The sequence below is a fragment of the Lithobates pipiens genome, unplaced genomic scaffold, assembly GCF_037356315.1.
Source record: "Lithobates pipiens isolate NorthernLeopardFrog02 unplaced genomic scaffold, aLitPip1_a1.2 Scaffold_94, whole genome shotgun sequence".
NCBI classification, from domain to species: domain Eukaryota; kingdom Metazoa; phylum Chordata; class Amphibia; order Anura; family Ranidae; genus Lithobates; species Lithobates pipiens.
In genome coordinates, this window is record NW_027507917.1 from 1,613,618 (window position 1) to 1,632,618 (window position 19,001).

The 19,001-nt window shown below is 50.3% G+C and overlaps 1 protein-coding gene across 1 annotated transcript in view; it reads right to left on the minus strand.

The window, feature by feature from the left end:
• Positions 1-684: 684 nt before the first annotated feature.
• LOC143973738 (FHF complex subunit HOOK-interacting protein 1B-like) overlaps positions 685-19,001 on the minus strand; it is a 111,153-nt gene continuing 92,836 nt past the window's right edge. The window contains exons 11-13 of the mRNA XM_077474574.1: positions 17,773-17,951; positions 16,999-17,161; positions 685-5,046 (exon numbers count right to left, since the gene is read on the minus strand). Coding sequence (XP_077330700.1) covers positions 4,751-5,046; positions 16,999-17,161; positions 17,773-17,951 — 638 coding nt within the window. The 3' untranslated portion in view covers positions 685-4,750. The remainder of the gene's footprint in view (positions 5,047-16,998; positions 17,162-17,772; positions 17,952-19,001) is intronic.

The window sequence follows — 19,001 nt, forward strand, 5'->3', positions numbered from 1 at the left end:
ATTAGAATCTCTGGAGGGGGGAACAAGTCCAAGGCAGGACAGCTGCACCCAATCATGAAGCAGAATGCAGCTGGAACTATGAAAGGTGACAGCGGATTGGTCGCTAGAGGTTCCCACACTTCTGATATTATTCTCCGCCATGTTAACCACTTCATGTCCGTCAGCTCGCCCCTCCAGCTGTTTTAGGGATGGGATTGGGGGGGAACGTGGCAGTTAGTATGGCAGTTGTAGACTCTAAATATTGTGGAGAGAAGACTCTCTTCTGCTATTATACATTCATAGGTAGTTGGTTTTCCACTATTTTTATGCTATATAAGAAAAACTACGGAGAGAAATATTTACAAAATGCACCACAGATAAGTCAGTCTCCCTGGTGTGCTGCGGAAATCGCAAACGGGGGTTTTTATTTATTTTTTTACAGCTGACCTACCTGGAGGGTATTGGGCTAGAAGCAGAGTCACCTTTTATATAATAATGAGTATTGTCACTGTGAGCGCTCTGATTGGCCCTGATGCTGATCACATGACTGCACTGATTGGATTGCAGACTGTCATGTTCATCTACTGAGACCGTGATGGCAAACTTCAGGTGTACAATGGGGAGGATATACCCCAAAAACCCCCAGAAAAACAACAATGACGAAGTCCAAATAAAATAACATAAAGAAACTAAATTTAACCCCCCCCCCCCCCCCCCCGAGATGTTTAACTCAAACTGAAAATCTGTGCTGCTATGCTCACCTCCTCTCAAGCACCGTAATTGCTTTCCACCACTAGAGGTCCTCAGTAGGACATCCCATGAGCGCAGGGTGTCATGGACCCACCCCCGAGGTGCCATGTACTAACAGTGTAATGATGCAGACAGCTCTCTGCATGGAGGGCCACCCGATCCTGGAGAAGAGGTAAAATGAAAGAGACCACCCAAAACCTCAGGGTTGGGAGAGGGAAGCTTTAAAGTGTTATTTCACCTTGACAGAACAGATAAAAAAAAAAAAAAGGTGAACACCGCACACCAGGGGTGGGCAACTGCAGCCCTCCGGCTGTTTAGGAACCACATGTCCCATGAGGCACGGCAAGACTGACAGTTACAAGCATGACTCCCAGGGGCAAAGGCATGATAGGGCTTGTAGTTTTGCAACAATTGGAGGGCCTCATTTGCCCACCCCTCTGCACACACCCTCCACTCCTTCCCACCATTCCTCTCCCACCCCCAGTTTCCTGGGACAGACCGGAATGATTGACTGTGTAGGCGCTGACCAATCAGAATCACACTGGTCCATCCCAGAAGTCCTGCACAGAGAAATCCCCGGACCACTGGGCTGGCTGCATGGGCACTGATAGCTCTGCGTTCCTAGAGGTAAGTACAGCGGGGAACTGGAGGGGTGGGGAGGTTGTACAGTGTTAGGTCACCTTTTCATATTTTTTCCCCTGTAACGGGTGAGCTAACACTTTAACCACTTGCCATTCACAGGCCTCGAACTCAAGTGGTTAAGCCTCGGTTCACACTAGAACGCCGCACGGGTGTGCGTTCAAAATGCACTGCCCTTGCGACCTGCAGTTGTTGTCGGTGCAAGGTCAACAACACCAAAAAGCAGTTTGCAAAGGCAGTGCGTTTGCCTGCATTGGATCGCATGGTACATTTTGGTTGCAGTGCGTTTCCAAAAAGTAGCGCATTTGCACTACTTCGGTGAAATGCAGTGCGATTTAAGCCCATTCATAAAGAATAGGCTGAAAAATGCATTGCACTGAATCACATGTGAATTGCACAGGAATGCGGTGCTCATTCCTGTGCGATTCATATGCAATTCATTGTGTGAACCAAGGAATGTGAATTGCACAGGAATGCGGTGCGCATTCCTGTGCGATTCATAGGCAATTCACTGTGTGAACCAGGGGCTAAAAAGTTCATGGATGCAGCAGCCGCTATGAGCTTGGTACCATTTTCTTCTGTCGAGTCCATCCCTAGTAAAAGGGATCTCAGTAACTCTACAGCTCTTATGGTACTGTGAAGGTGCTGCCCCTCTGTAAATGATGCCGGGGTGGTGAGCGGGAGCGGACTGGGGAAGATCCCTCCATCTAGGAGCTATCAATGGCACAAGTATTTTCTTGAAAGAGGATCAACGTTGGGCAGCCATGAAGTGGTTAAAAAATAAAATAAAAGCTGAAACAGAGAAAACCAAATGATAGTCAGGAAAGTCTACCAGGAGTAGAGACATTTTGGGGGGTGCACAGGGGTCAGTATAATGGACAAAACACAGGGATCACTTGGAGGGTAACGTGATAACTGATTAAACAATCACCCAAATCTACGATCACTTTTTTTTTTTTTTTGGGTGATGCTAAAGGACAGGGCGAGTAGACACCCGGAAACTGGTGTGATAAGACACATATGTCAATGACACTAAAAGAGTTAGCTATACCGGGGTGCCAACTCGGTGAGCTAAGGGCCCCCCCCGGTGTGAACCGTTAAAACTGGATCTCCTAGAATTGCAGTGGGCTGAATTTTTTCGATCTATGTACACAATGCCCTAAATGAAATGTAGGGTGCAGTATACGCATGGCGGTGTACGTATAAATATATGTATATATACATATAGACACATGTACATACAGATATATACATACACAAGGACACACTTGCCCTTCAGAACACACTGCCACTTAAATAAGTTAAAAAAAAAAACAAAAACAAAAAACAACTTCCTGTTATATAAAATGGATGACGGCGGGTTCAGTTCCAGCTGGAAATTCAGAGACATCCACAGGAAGAGGCCTACTGGAGTCTACGTCTCCTTTTCCGAATTTGGCCAGTATTCTCAGTTGGGTTAGGTTGTGTATCCACAGGCCAGCTGAATCTTGGGAAACAACGGACGGCCACTCCAGGCCGCTCTGTAAATCCAGACGAGTGGTCATCTAATGCCACCACGCAGGAGACGTCACCTCTAAAATGTTCTGCACCCAACGACGCAAGGCTCCACACATACACGCTGGATGTCACCAGCACACCAAACCTTTCCAAACGTGAGCCTGCCTAGCTTCCCGAAATCAGAAGAAATTTGGGTGCATTCGGAGTGGTGTGGCCGTAGAACCAAAGTGAGCTTTTCTCCCATCCAATTACTAACCAGGTCCGACCCCTGCCTAGCTTTCGAAATTAGAAGAGGCTGGGCCCACTTGGGGTGGTGTGGCCGTAGATCCAACGTGAGCTTTGGCCCATAAAGGATGGCGACATTATGGAGCTGCAAGGGGATTCCTTCATCAGGCAACACAACAGTCACATGAATACCAATCCAGAGCGAACCCCTCCCCTAAAAAATGTTAGTCCCACCAAACAAAGAACTGGTTTCACTATAGGGCAGTGATGGCGAACGTCGGCACCCCAGATGTTTTGGAACTACATTTCCCATGATGCTCCAGTACACTGCAGAGTGCCAGAGCATCATGGGAAATGTAGTTCCAAAACATCTGGGGTGCCAAGGTTTGCCATCACTGCTATAGGGCAACCACCAACGCCCATATACAAGTAAAAGAACCCTACGACTAAGCCCTTATCAGGTGAAAGTGGTGGAATTTTTTTTCCCTGGCGATGGAACAAATGCCTGACGGAGCTTGGCTGATGCCAATAAAGCTTATGATGAACCCCTCCCCCCCGCCCCTCAAAAAAAAAGGCAGGTCTACAAGACAACAGACGATCAGCATAGCTATACAGCACCCACCAACGTCCACATACAAATAGAAGAACCAAATGACTAAGCCCTTATCAGGTGAAAGTGGTGGAATCTTCTATGGTGGGGGGAGAAGATGCTTGATGGATTTTGTCTGATGCCAACAAAGTTTATTGCGAACCTGTCCCCCTCCCCCCCCCAAAAAAAAGGCAGTACCACTCAAGACAACAAACAATTGGCTTAGCTCTGGAGCAACCACCAAAACCATATACAAATAAAAGAAACCCAATGACCTAGGCCAGTGATGGCGAACCTTGGCACTCCAGATGTTTTGGAACTACATTTCCCATGACGCTCTGGCACTCTGCAGTGTAGTTGAGCATCATGGGAAATGTAGTAGTTCCAAAACATCTGGAGTGCCAAGGTTCACCATCACTGACCTAGGCGAAAAGGGGGGCATAATCTTGTCTGGTGGTGAGCAAGACGCCTCAATACAGATAAACTCTACGGGCAAAGAGCTTATCGGGGGGCGGAATCGTGTCTGGTGGGGCAGAAGAACCCTAATGGAGTTCGTCTGATGCCGATAAAGTTTATTGCGATCTAGCAACGAACATGTATGCCTACAAATAAAAAAATATGTTGATGGAGTGGGCACGAGGGTGAGGAAGTAGCTGCGAATATTTAGAAATAATTGCCATGTAGCAGCAGTTATGGAGCATTGCTAAAGCACCCAACTCAAAAGGCACCTTCACCAGTGGAGGTGCCGACTGAGGTCAAAGGGAGCCAATGTTTGTTGTCTTTGGGGCGATAGGTGGGGCCACCTTTGGACAGCTCGGGATCAGTGTTTTCATGCTAGTTTGGGAATGTTGCCTGATGAAGGGGCTTGTCCTACAGCTCTGAAACATTGCCATCCTCCATGTAACCAAAGCCCACGTTGAGTGGTTTTCGCTGAGCCGATGCCACACACAAAATTCTTCTTACAGTGGCGCCCATCCGTTGTTTCATGACTCCAGCACCCGCCAAGCTGCAGGTCAAATGGCACTGCCTGGAGCGGGCCTGGGATTTCTGTTTTGGTCGGGAAGGCCCCGTTCACTCCTCTGTGTCCACCGGAAGGTAAGGGGAGGTGACGGCGTGCTCCTGCGTTATGGCCGCCAGCTCCTTCATGAACTCGGTGAATATGACGGCGCAGTAGACGGCGTTCTTGACTCGCAGCGCCTCGTTCTGCTTTTCCGCCGACGTCTTGAAGATGGACGTCCCGGACAGTGCGTGTAGGACCTGCCCGTCCCGGACATGCTGGAAGGCCATTTGCGCAGCTTGCCTCGCTCGGGTCGGGCTGTTAGTGTGACGCAAGATCAGCTCCCCGATGGACGGCTTGCGGCTTTTTACTGCAGGAGAAAGAAGAGGAGGAGATGCGTTAGATTCTGGGCTATGAGCATACTTCTGGTGTAAACTATACCTAGAGGACAGCGCCCCCCTCAGTATAAGTTATGTATTGCCTTAATCCATATACGATGCAGCCAATCCTAAACCACCACTCTGGTTCCCTTCCCTCTGGTCAACTTTTTTTTTTTTTTTTTTTAACTCAGATAGTTTTTATTGAAAACAAAAGAAACATTTACATTTTACAACAAACTTATCTCACAACTGAGAGGACACAGATTTATCCAGTCTAGTGGCCAGCCGCCCACATAAAGTATGCGTTTACACTGTATAAAAAGCAACAGTTCATGTAAAACAAAGAAGCATTGTCTATGAAAAGTATATGCGAGTCCATGGTCCTTAACCACTTCAATACCGGGGGGGGAGAACTTAGACACCTTCCGGCCAAGACCAATTTTGACTTTTTCAGCGCTGTCGCACTTTGAATGACAATTGCGCGGTCGTGCTACACTGTACCCAAACTAAATTTTTATCATTTTGTTCCCACAAATAGAGCTTTCTTTTGGTGGTATTTGATTGCCTCTGGGATTTTTATTTTCTGCTAAACAAATAAAAAAAGACAGAAAATTTTGAAAAAAACATGTTTTTTTTTGTTTCAGTTACAAAACTTTGTAAATAAGCAAGTTTTCTCCTTCACTGATGGGCACTGACGGGGCTGCAGTGACAGGCACTGATGGGCACCGATAAGGTGGCACTGATATGCGACACAGACACTGATAGGTGGCACAAATAGGCACTGATAGGTGGCACGGATTGGCATGGATGGGCGGCATAGATAGGTGGCACAGATTGGCATGGATGGGCAGCATGGATAGGTGGCATGGATAGGTGGCACGGATGGGCACTGATAGGCAGCACGGATGGGCACTGATAGGCAGCACGGATGGGCACTGATAGGCAGCACGGATGGGCACTGATAGGCAGCACGGATGGGCACTGATAGGCAGCACGGATGGGCACTGATATGATAGGTGACACGGATGGGCACTGATATGATAGGCAACACGGATGGGCACTGATATGATAGGCGACACGGATGGGCACTAATATATGATAGGTGACACGGATGGGCACTGATAGACAGCACGGATGGGCACTGATATGATAGGTGACACGGATGGGCACTGATATGATAGGCGACACGGATGGGCACTGATATGATAGGCGACACGGATGGGCACTGATATGATAGGCGACACGGATGGGCACTGATATGATAGGTGACACGGATGGGCACTGATAGGCAGCATGGATGGGCACTGATAGACAGCACGGATGGGCACTGATATGTTAGGCGACACGGATGGGCACTGATGGGCGACACGGATGGGCACTGATGGGCGACACGGATGGGCACTGATAGGCGACATTGTAGTGTACAGTAATGTAGGGATGGATGCCAATCAGTGCCAAACAATAATGCATGGCTGTGATGCCCATTGTGGGCACTGACTGGCATCCCTGGTGGTCTAGGGGGGCATATCTGGTGCTGGGCATCCCTGGTGGTCCGGTGGCATCCCTGGTGGTCCAGTGTAGGCATCTTTGGGGGGCTGCGCTGATAATCGATCAGCACAGACCTCCCCGTCAGAGGAGCAGCCGATCGGCTCTCCTCTCCTCTCATCTGACAGACGTGAGTGAGGAAAAGCCGATCACCGGCTCTTCCTATTTACACTGTGATCAGCCGTGATTGGACACGGCTGATCACATGGTAAAGAGTCTCCGTCGGAGACTCATTACAGAGATTGTAGTTGCAGAGCGTCAGACTGACACCCCGCAACAACGATCGCTGCGATGCGCGCCCCCGGGGGCTTAATATCCTGATCACGTCATATGACGTCCAGTCAGGATATTAAAACCACTTTGCCACCGTCATTTTGCTATATGGCGGGCGGCGAGTGGTTAAAGTGATTTCTAAGGGTTCGTGTCTTCTTTTTTTTTTTTAAATAACAAACATATCATACTTACCTCCACTCTGCAGCTCATTTGTGGCCCCGAACCTACTCTTCTGGGGTCTCCCGGCGGGTCCTCCCCATGTCAGATAACCCCCTAGGAAAAGGGCTTTGCCGAAAGGGTTACCTTGCAGGCGCGCTCCTGAGTCCAGCATTCGGTGTACATAGCCGCCAAATGTATGACTAGGCCCTGAACCCAACTTCCCTCCTCCCCCCCCCCCCCACAAGGGTCATTGGATTTGGTTAACAGCAGTGGGAGCCAATGGCTTGCGGTGCTATCAATATATCCAATCAAGAGCCAAGAACCCCGGGGCAGATGGACTGCGTGTCCCTGCCCGGTCACGTCCCAGGGCTCAGGTAAGTAAAACGGACGTGGGGGGGGGGGGGGGGTCACTGTCAGGTGTTTTTTTTTTCTTAATTCAAAATACTCAAAGATTTACAATCCCTTTAAGTTACTTTATATTATGTATTCCCTAATTATATCCCATCTCCCAACTCTGCTCCCAACCCTTAGCGGGGCCAACGAGCGGGGCAAGAGCCCCACTTACCCCTAAACAGCGGTGAGTGGTTCACAGTATTTATATATATTAACTGTTGGGTAAAACAAAACAATATATTCAACCACTGCAGATCCAGATACCACCATATTAAGTCTATCCCTTCAGTGTAAAATCTTCTGGGGCTGTACTGGTTAACCTATACATGGAGCACCATCGCACCGTTCCCCTCGGCCACACACACCATCCACCTGAATAACCAATTTCTACGGTTAAGTGGACGATGCTGTTGTCCTGCCACCGAGAATTTTTATTTTGATCCAGGCGTGAGGGAGCCAAGCCAGGAACATCTAGCCAAGCATCTCAATTTTTTTCAAACCTCCTTGGGCTACCTCGACGTTTGTACGTCAGTCGCTCCTTTAGAAGAGAGTCATTTATGGCTGTGATCCATTCTGTGTGTGTCGCAGGCGATACCGAGAGCCATTTTCTGCCAATACGTTTTCGTATTAGCAGGGTATTGCAGAGCATTGGCAGGGTATGGCAGAGCATTGGCAGGGTATGGCAGAGCATTGGCAGGGTATGGCAGAGCATTGGCAGGGCATTGAAGGGTATTGGCAGGGCATTGAAGGGTATTGGCAGGGCATTGAAGGGTATTGGCAGGGCATTGGCAGGGTATGGCAGAGTATTGGCAGAGTATTGGCAGGGTATGGCAGAGCATTGGCAGGATATGGCAGAGTATTGGCAGGATATGGCAGAGTATTGGCAGGATATGGCAGAGTATTGGCAGGGTATTGAAGGGTATTAGCAGGGTATGGCAGAGTATTGGCAGGGTATTGGCAGGGTATTGGCAGGGTATTGGCAGAGTATTGGCAGGGTATGGCAGAGCATTGGCAGGATATGGCAGAGTATTGGCAGGATATGGCAGAGTATTGCAGAGTATTGGCAGGGTATGGCAGAGTATTGGCAGGATATGGCAGAGTATTGGCAGGATATGGCAGAGTATTGGCAGGATATGGCAGAGTATGGCAGAGTATTGGCAGGATATGGCAGAGTATTGGCAGGATATGGCAGAGTATTGGCAGGATATGGCAGAGTATTGGCAGGATATGGCAGAGTATTGGCAGGGTATTGCAGAGTATTGGCAGGGTATTGCAGAGTATTGGCAGGGTATTGCAGAGTATTGGCAGGGTATTGCAGAGTATTGGCAGGGTATGGCAGAGTATTGGCAGGGTATGGCAGTGTATTGGCAGGGTATTGGCAGGGTATTGGCAGGGTATTGCAGAGCATTGGCAGGGTATTGCAGAGCATTGGCAGGGTATTGCAGAGCATTGGCAGGATATGGCAGAGTATTGGCAGGATATGGCAGAGTATTGGCAGGATATGGCAGAGTATTGGCAGGGTATTGAAGGGTATTAGCAGGGTATGGCAGAGTATTGGCAGGGTATTGGCAGAGTATTGGCAGAGTATTGGCAGAGTATTGGCAGGGTATTGGCAGGGTATGGCAGAGCATTGGCAGGATATGGCAGAGTATTGGCAGGATATGGCAGAGTATTGCAGAGTATAGGCAGGGTATGGCAGAGTATTGGCAGGGTATGGCAGAGTATTGGCAGGATATGGCAGAGTATTGGCAGGATATGGCAGAGTATTGGCAGGATATGGCAGAGTATTGGCAGAGTATTGGCAGGATATGGCAGAGTATTGGCAGGATATGGCAGAGTATTGGCAGGGTATTGCAGAGTATTGGCAGGGTATTGCAGAGTATTGGCAGGGTATTGCAGAGTATTGGCAGGGTATTGCAGAGTATTGGCAGGGTATTGCAGAGTATTGGCAGGGTATTGCAGAGTATTGGCAGGGTATGGCAGAGTATTGGCAGGGTATGGCAGAGTATTGGCAGGGTATGGCAGTGTATTGGCAGGGTATTGGCAGAGTATTGGCAGAGTATTGGCAGGGTATTGCAGAGCATTGGCAGGGTATTGCAGAGCATTGGCAGGGTATTGCAGAGCATTGGCAGGGTATTGCAGAGCATTGGCAGGATATGGCAGAGTATTGGCAGGGTATGGCAGAGTATTGGCAGGGTATTGGCAGGGTATTGGCAGAGTATTGGCAGAGTATTGGCAGAGTATTGGCAGAGTATTGGCAGAGTATGGCAGAGCATTGGCAGGATATGGCAGAGTATTGCAGGGTATAGGCAGAGTATGGCAGAGTATTGGCAGGATATGGCAGAGTATTGCAGGGTATAGGCAGGGTATAGGCAGGGTATAGGCAGGGTATAGGCAGGGTATGGCAGGATATGGCAGAGTATTGGCAGGATATGGCAGAGTATTGGCAGGATATGGCAGAGTATTGGCAGGGTATGGCAGAGTATTGGCAGGATATGGCAGAGTATTGCAGGGTATAGGCAGAGTATGGCAGAGTATTGGCAGGATATGGCAGAGTATTGGCAGAATATGGCAAAGTATTGGCAGGGTATTGCAGAGCATTGGCAGGGTATTGGCAGAGCATTGGCAGGGTATTGTAGAGCATTGGCAGGATATGGCAGAGCATTGGCAGGATATGGCAGAGTATTGGCAGGGTATGGCAGAGTATTGGCAGGATATGGCAGGGTATTGGCAGGATATGGCAGAGTATTGCAGGGTATAGGCAGGGTATGGCAGAGTATGGCAGAGTATTGGCAGAGTATTGGCAGGATATGGCAGAGTATTGGCAGGATATGGCAGAGTATTGGCAGGATATGGCAGAGTATTGGCAGGATATAGGCAGGGTATGGCAGAGTATTGGCAGGATATGGCAGAGTATTGCAGAGTATAGGCAGGGTATGGCAGAGTATTGGCAGGATATGGCAGAGTATTGGCAGGGTATGGCAGAGTATTGGCAGGATATGGCAGAATATTGGCAGGATATGGCAGAGTATTGGCAGGATATGGCAGAGTATTGGCAGGGTATGGCAGAGTATTGGGAGGATATGGCAGAGTATTGCAGGGTATAGGCAGGGTATGGCAGAGTATTGGCAGGATATGGCAGAGTATTGGCAGGATATGGCAGAGTATTGGCAGGATATGGCAGAGTATTGGCAGGATATGGCAGAGTATTGGCAGGATATGGCAGAGTATTGGCAGGATATGGCAGAATATTGGCAGGATATGGCAGAGTATTGGCAGGGTATGGCAGAGTATTGGGAGGATATGGCAGAGTATTGCAGGGTATAGGCAGGGTATGGCAGAGTATTGGCAGGATATGGCAGAGTATTGCAGAGTATTGGCAGGGTATGGCAGAGTATTGGCAGGATATGGCAGAGTATTGCAGAGTATTGGCAGGGTATGGCAGAGTATTGGCAGGGTATGGCAGAGTATTGGCAGGATATGGCAGAATATTGGCAGGATATTGCAGAGTATAGGCAGGGTATGGCAGAGTATTGGCAGGATATGGCAGAGTATTGGCAGGATATGGCAGAATATTGGCAGGATATGGCAGAGTATTGGCAGGATATGGCAGAATATTGGCAGGATATGGCAGAGTATTGCAGAGTATTGGCAGGGTATGGCAGAGTATTGGCAGGATATGGCAGAGTATTGGCAGGATATGGCAGAGTATTGCAGGGTATAGGCAGAGTATGGCAGAGTATTGGCAGGATATGGCAGAGTATTGCAGGGTATAGGCAGGGTATGGCAGAGTATTGGCAGGATATGGCAGAGTATTGCAGAGTATTGGCAGGGTATGGCAGAGTATTGGCAGGATATGGCAGAGTATTGCAGAGTATTGGCAGGGTATGGCAGAGTATTGGCAGGGTATGGCAGAGTATTGGCAGGGTATGGCAGAGTATTGGCAGGATATGGCAGAGTATTGGCAGGATATGGCAGAATATTGGCAGGATATTGCAGAGTATAGGCAGGGTATGGCAGAGTATTGGCAGGATATGGCAGAGTATTGGCAGGATATGGCAGAATATTGGCAGGATATGGCAGAGTATTGGCAGGATATGGCAGAATATTGGCAGGATATGGCAGAGTATTGCAGAGTATTGGCAGGGTATGGCAGAGTATTGGCAGGATATGGCAGAGTATTGGCAGGATATGGCAGAGTATTGCAGGGTATAGGCAGGGTATGGCAGAGTATTGGCAGGATATGGCAGAGTATTGCAGAGTATTGGCAGGGTATGGCAGAGTATTGGCAGGATATGGCAGAGTATTGGCAGGATATGGCAGAGTATTGCAGGGTATAGGCAGAGTATGGCTGTGACTGCAATTGTCACAGAGCAGCGCTGTGGACACTACAGGTCCATGTGATCTCTCCCCTCCACTGTACAGAGCAGTACACAGAGGGGTGAGAAGTTTGTTTACAAGTGATCTCTCTGTCATTTTTCCGGAGCGATCACATTGTAAACGGCCGCCGGGTGTACATAGATGGCCGCTGCTCCTGAGCTAGGCTGAAGCCGCGGCCTATCCAAAGGCCGAGTCCGCGGAAGGCGCTTGGCGGATCGCGGGTGACCCCGTTCGGATCACAGAAGATCCGCTGCACCTCTAGTACATACTGCCTTCATTAACTCACACAGGATACAGCCAATCCTTACCCACCTATCTGTATTTACCTGTTCCCGACCAGCCGCCGTCATTATACTGCAGCAGGTTGGCTCTCCTCGGCAAATCGCCGCAGGTGTACGTCGGCCTTGGCGCAACGCCAATGCGCGTGGCCGGTCACGATGTCTGCCGGCCACCCGCGATCGCTCCTTGCAGAGCCAGAACAGGCATCTGTTAATGTAAACAGACGGATCCCCGTTCTGTCAGGGAAGTAGAGAGAGATCTGCTGCTCGCAGTAATCAGGAACAGCGATCTCTCTCTACTCCCAGTCAGTCCCACCCCCTCCACAGTTAGAAACATCTCCCAGGGAACACTTAACCCCTTGCTCGCCCCCTAGTGTTAACCCCCTTCCCTGCCAGTGACATTAATACAGTAATCAGTGTCTATTTTTAGCTCTGTTCACTGTATAAATGTCAATGGTCCCAATTTTGTTTGGGTGGATCGTCACACGGCCGCGCAATTGTCAGTTTAAAGTGACGCAGTGCCGTATCGCAAAAAATGGCCTGGTCATTAAGGGGGTAAATCCTTCCGGGGCTGAAGTAGTTAAAGTGTACCAGAGGGAAGGGAAGCAGTGGACAGCGCCCCCCCTCAGTGCAAGTTACGTATTGCCCTCATTAACTCACACAGGATACACCAATCCTAACCCACCCCTCTGTAGTTAAAGTGTACATAAACCCCAAAAACAACAATATACTGCAGCTCACTAGTCCTTAGATGCGGTGGCTCTATCAGTTCTCTCTTTTTAAAGCTGAATTCCAAGAAATGTGTAGACAATCTATTAGTCAAGTCCAAGGAGGTGCATGACATCTCCTCTCTATTTATATCTGACGGGTTTATGACCTTCGGGGGCTGTGAGAGAGAAGAGAGGTGCACACAGAGCAGCTATGCCTGCCCCTACCCTCTGCTGTCCATTCAGAGAAGCCTTTATATTTTGTGAATGTGTTCACATAATACAAAGGCTTCTGTGATTGGGTCAGAAGAGGAAGGGCAGGCATAGCAGCTGCACCGACTCTAATGTTAAAGACGCTTAGATCTGAAGCATCAGCACTGAGCTTATTGATAGAGATAAGCCCAGGAGATGTCATGCACCTCCTTGGACTCATAGCGTGCCTTCACTTTTTACAAGGGAACTGAATTCCTGAAATTCAGCTTTAACCCCTTCCCACCAGCCCTTTAAGAGTTTTAAACGCCGGAACCATTATATGGGCCTCCCGATCCGGTGATAACGGATTGGCACAGATGCATAAAAATTAGGGACGCACTCTAATAACATCAACCATATACTTTATTCTGTTACACCAGCTTCTGCACAGTCCCTGCCCACTGACGCGTTTTACCCGGATTGAGGTGACCTAACATCAGCCCTCAAATTTTCTACTCACATTTTGCGAGTGGAAAATGAGGTCTGTCGAGGAGCTGGGCTGCCTGGGAGCGGGAGGGCGAGTACCGCCGTCAGGAGGGGATGAATGGGAGCCATTCTCCGAGAGAGAGAGAGAGAGAGAGAGCGAGAGAGAGAGAGCGAGAGAGAGAGAGAGAGAGAGAGAGAGAGAGAGAGAGAGAGAGTGTGGAGGAACAGAGGGGGCGGCCGGATCATTATAGCGGAAGAGGAGATCTGGCTTGATCAGAGCGGAGTTTACCCACTGTAACATCTACATTACAATTGAAGTCCGTGCGCCGCCACACACAGCCCCGCTCTCCTGACCACGCACCTGTGACAGACAGAACGCGCCCTGGCATTGGACCGGTGTTCTGTCTGTCACGGTTGTGGGGTCAGGAGGGCGGGGCTATGTGTAATGGTGCACGGACTTCAATTGTAATGTAAATCTGTTACAGCGGGTAGACCCCGCTCTATGATCAAGCCAGATCTCCTTTTCCGCTATCATGATCTGGCTGCAAGATGGACACGGGTGAGGCTGCACGATGGACACGGGTGAGGCTGCACGATGGACACGGGTGAGTCTGCACGACGGACACGGGTGAGGCTGCATGGGTGAGGCTGCACGATGGACACGGGTGAAGCTGCATGGGTGAGGCTGCATGATGGACACTGGTGAGGCTGCACTGATGGACACTGGTGAGGCTGCACTGATGGACACTGGTGAGGCTGCACTGATGGACACTGGTGAGGCTGCACTGATGGACACTGGTGAGGCTGCACTGATGGACACTGGTGAGGCTGCACTGATGGACACTGGTGAGGCTGCACTGATGGACACAGGTGGAGCTGTATGGGTGAGGCTGCACAATGGATACAGGTGAGGCTGCAATGATGGACACAGGTGGAGCTATACGAGTGAAGCTGCACGATGGACACTGGTGAGGCTGCAATGATGGACACAGGTGGAGCTGTATGGGTGAGGCTCAACGATGGACACTGGTGAAGCTGCAATGATGGACACGGGTGGAGCTGTATGGGTGAGGCTGCATAATGGACACAGGTGAGGCTGCACTGATGGACACAGGTGAGGCTGCACTGATGGACACTGGTGAGGCTGCACTGATGGACACTGGTGAGGCTGCACTGATGGACACTGGTGAGGCTGCACTGATGGACACTGGTGAGGCTGCACTGATGGACACTGGTGAGGCTGCACTGATGGACACAGGTGGAGCTGTATGGGTGAGGCTGCACAATGGACACAGGTGGAGCTATACGAGTGAGGCTGCACGATGGACACTGGTGAGGCTGCAATGATGGACACAGGTGGAGCTGTATGGGTGAGGCTCAACGATGGACACTGGTGAAGCTGCAATGATGGACACGGGTGGAGCTGTATGGGTGAGGCTGCACAATGGACACAGGTGAGGCTGCACTGATGGACACAGGTGAGGCTGCAATGATGGACACTGGTGAGGCTGCAATGATGGACACTGGTGAGGCTGCAATGATGGACACTGGTGGAGCTGTATGGGTGAGGCTGCACAATGGACACAGGTGAGGCTGCAATGATGGACACAGGTGAGGCTGCAATGATGGACACAGGTGGAGCTGTATGGGTGAGGCTGCACGATGGACACTGGTGGAGCTGTATGGGGGAGGCTGCAATGATGGACACATGTGAGGGTGCAATGATGGACACAAGTGGAGCTGTATGGGTGAGGCTCAACGATGGACACTGGTGATGCTGCACAGGTGAGGCTGCAATGATGGACACAGGTGGAGCTGTATGGGTGAGGCTGCACGATGGACACTGGTGAAGCTGCAATGATGGACACGGGTGGAGCTGTATGGGTGATGCTGCACAATGGACACAGGTGAGGCTGCAATGATGGACACTGGTGAGGCTGCAATGATGGACACTGGTGAAGCTGCAATGATGGACACTGGTGAGGCTGCAATGATGGACACTGGTGAGGCTGCAATGATGGACACTGGTGAGGCTGCAATGATGGACACGGGTGGAGCTGTATGGGTGAGGCTGCACTGATGGACACTGGTGAGGCTGCAATGATGGACACTGGTGAGGCTGCAATGATGGACACTGGTGAGGCTGCAATGATGGACACTGGTGAGGCTGCAATGATGGACACGGGTGGAGCTGTATGGGTGAGGCTGCACTGATGGACACTGGTGAGGCTGCAATGATGGACACAGGTGGAGCTGTATGGGTGAGGCTGCACAATGGACACAGGTGAGGCTGCAATGATGGACACAGGTGGAGCTGTATGGGGGAGGCTGCAATGATGGACACAGGTGAGGGTGCAATGATGGACACAGGTGGAGCTGTATGGGTGAGGCTGCACGATGGACACATGTGAGGGTGCAATGATGGACACAGGTGGAGCTGTATGGGTGAGGCTGCACGATGGACACATGTGAGGGTGCAATGATGGACACAGGTGGAGCTGTATGGGTGAGGCTGCAATGATGGACACAGGTGAGGGTGCAATGATGGACACAGGTGGAGCTGTATGGGTGAGGCTGCAATGATGGACACAGGTGAGGGTGCAATGATGGACACAGGTGGAGCTGTATGGGTGAGGCTGCAATGATGGACACAGGTGAGGCTGCAATGATGGACACAGGTGAGGCTGCAATGATGGACACAGGTGAGGGTGCAATGATGGACACAGGTGAGGGTGCAATGATGGACACAGGTGGAGCTGTATGGGTGAGGCTGCACGATGGACACATGTGAGGGTGCAATGATGGACACAGGTGGAGCTGTATGGGGGAGGCTGCACAATGGACACAGGTGAGGCTGCACAGGTGAGGCTGCAATGATGGACACAGGTGGAGCTGTACGGGTGATGCTGCAATAATGGACATAGATGGAGCTGCATGGGTGAGGCTACACGATGGACACAGGTGGGGCTGCACGGGTGAGGCTGCAATAGTGGACACAGGTGAGGCTGCGTTAGTGGGCACTGGTTACAGGTGAGGCTGCATTGATGGGCATGTGTGATAAAGTTGTTAATATTTATTTGTGTAACTTAATTCTGCATAAAACATTTAAGTGTAATTTCATGAGAATTTATGAGGGGCGTGTACAGGGCCGGTATTAGGGGCGGGGCGCGGTAGGGGTCGGGTGGGGCAACTGGTGGAGCGTAACTCTTCAGGCCTGGTTAGTGTCTCAGGACTTGAAATTTTGAGCCCTGACCTATATGATTAAGCCTGATCCAGGTGAAACGCACCGGTGGGTGTGGTCCATGCGGTCCGGCGTAGCAGAACAAACAATATGGTTGATGCCTTCAGAGCGCGGCCCTAACTGTCGTGCGTCTGTGTCAGTTCCAGAGGGTCAAGCACTCTTCTGGAACCGCCAGCTGCCGCAAATATTGAACCCGAGGATTGTACATAGGAAGCTTACAGCAGTGCGGTTCACTTTCCTTAGTAACACTGTCATTGGTTGTAACAGTGATCACAGGAGGTCACTTACCCATAGTGTCAGAGCGGCGCAGGGCGGGGACAGAGTTGGGCCCCTCGCTCCAGTCCAATTTTCCTCGGGCAATCAGGAACTTCTTTGCTTTGAAGAGTAGGGTGGGGAAATCCTCCTGAGAGGCGGCAAAGGCTTCGATCTTATTCTTCACAGAGCCGAGGACCTGCGGGAGAGAGAGAGAGGGGCGCACGATCAGCAATGCCCAACAAGGGGACTGCCCTCCCCCCGCCATGCGAAGGTTGTAGTATGTATCACAAGGGCCGCGCCTGCGACTTCCCATAGACTTTCTGTTATTTCCCGTGTTTTCGGCGCGTTTTCTGAACGAGCCCCAAAGATGCAGCATTGCAGGCAGTGCGACAGCGGCCTCAGTGCTTCCAAAAAGAGTTATGTAAACACTTCATATTCCTGATATGTGGCGGCTGTACCATTTTATTGCTTTACCTTTAGTTGCTTCCTTTGTGTGAAATCCGCGGTGTTCCTGCCAGTCCCTCTGCTTCCCTAATAAAAACTGACCACACTAAGAAGGAGAGCACACCGTGGTCAGTTCTCTAGCTGTGCTGGGAACTCAACCTGCTCTTCTCCAACGATCACACTTGTCCTGACACTTCCCCCCCCCTAACTCCACAGCCTTTCACTAGGAAGATCAGTGTCCTGCTGTTTCTCCTCCCCCCCCCCCCATCTCTTATTACGGGCTGAGGAACATCCATACACCCGGTTTCTGGCCACCCCCCCCCCCCGCCCATGTTAAAGCCAGTGTAGACTGAAAGAACTCACCTGCACCAGAGACTTGACGCTGGGCTGGAACACCATGTTGGTGTTGAGCAGGAAGGAGCGGAGGAGGGGCTGCGGGTGACAGGCCAGCTGAGTTATGATGCCGGTCAGCAGGAAATTCACGTACAGAGAGTTGGTGAGCATGTTCTCCAGCTTGGCAAAGAGGACGGACATGAACGGTCCTGAGGAGACAACAACGGGAAACGTCTTGGAAGGATGCAGCAATGGTATACTAACAGGTCATTCATTTTTTTTTAGGAAGGATTAGGACCTCTGGCAGGCATTTATGACCACTAGAGATTCGATTGGAGGTCACGGCAGTCACATGATTGGGAGCCCGTCCCATTGGATACTGATCAGTAGAGGAGATTACGAGCCGTCTTACACAGCTGTGCCGGGAGAGTGCAGCGAGCGCACTCTCAGCACTACAACATTGGCCACCCAGCATATGGGCAATGCCTGGACGCTAAAGCCACGCCCCCCCCCCTCCCCCCACAGCACATGTCTTAGGCGGGCATAAAGTGGGCTACAACCGAACTCCAACCAAAAAGCGAAAAAGTTTGGCCCATTTAAATATACAAAGAGATTTTGTTGCAACATTCACTTCAATCTGGAGCTCCCTCCCGCTGTACTACTTTCCCACCACAAGATGTCCTCAGTCTAATGGCCAGCATCATTCAACCCCAGCCTGTGACTGGACAGTGACAGCAGAAGCAGCACAGCGGGGGAGCTCACCTCTCCGTCACGCTGCTCTCTCCTCCTATCAGCATGTTTAAAAGGAGAAACACGGGGGAAAGCTTGTTAGGCTTTACTTCTCCTGCGTGTCACAGGACCGCAGTTCCTTCTGTGACCCGTTTTCAGCAGACGGCGGGCTGAAGTTGGGTGGGCAGATGCTGCATCCACCTAGGTAAGTATAAATCATCAAAAAAATAAAAATAAAAAAAAACTCCATACTTCTCTCTTAGATAAAATCTTTCCACTCTCTTCACATACTTTATTTTAGACCTCACTGGGTCTCTGTGCTTAGCAATACAGGCAGATCATGGCTGGCGGGGGGAGGGAGGCAGGGTGCAGTATTTAGCGTCCTTAACTAGAGGTCGACCGATATATATATATATATATATATATATATATATCGGGCAATATTTGGCGTTTTTTTTTAATTAATCGGCATCGGCTGATTGTGCTGATGAAAAAGACACTTGCAAAAGACTTTAACGGGGTTGTAAAGA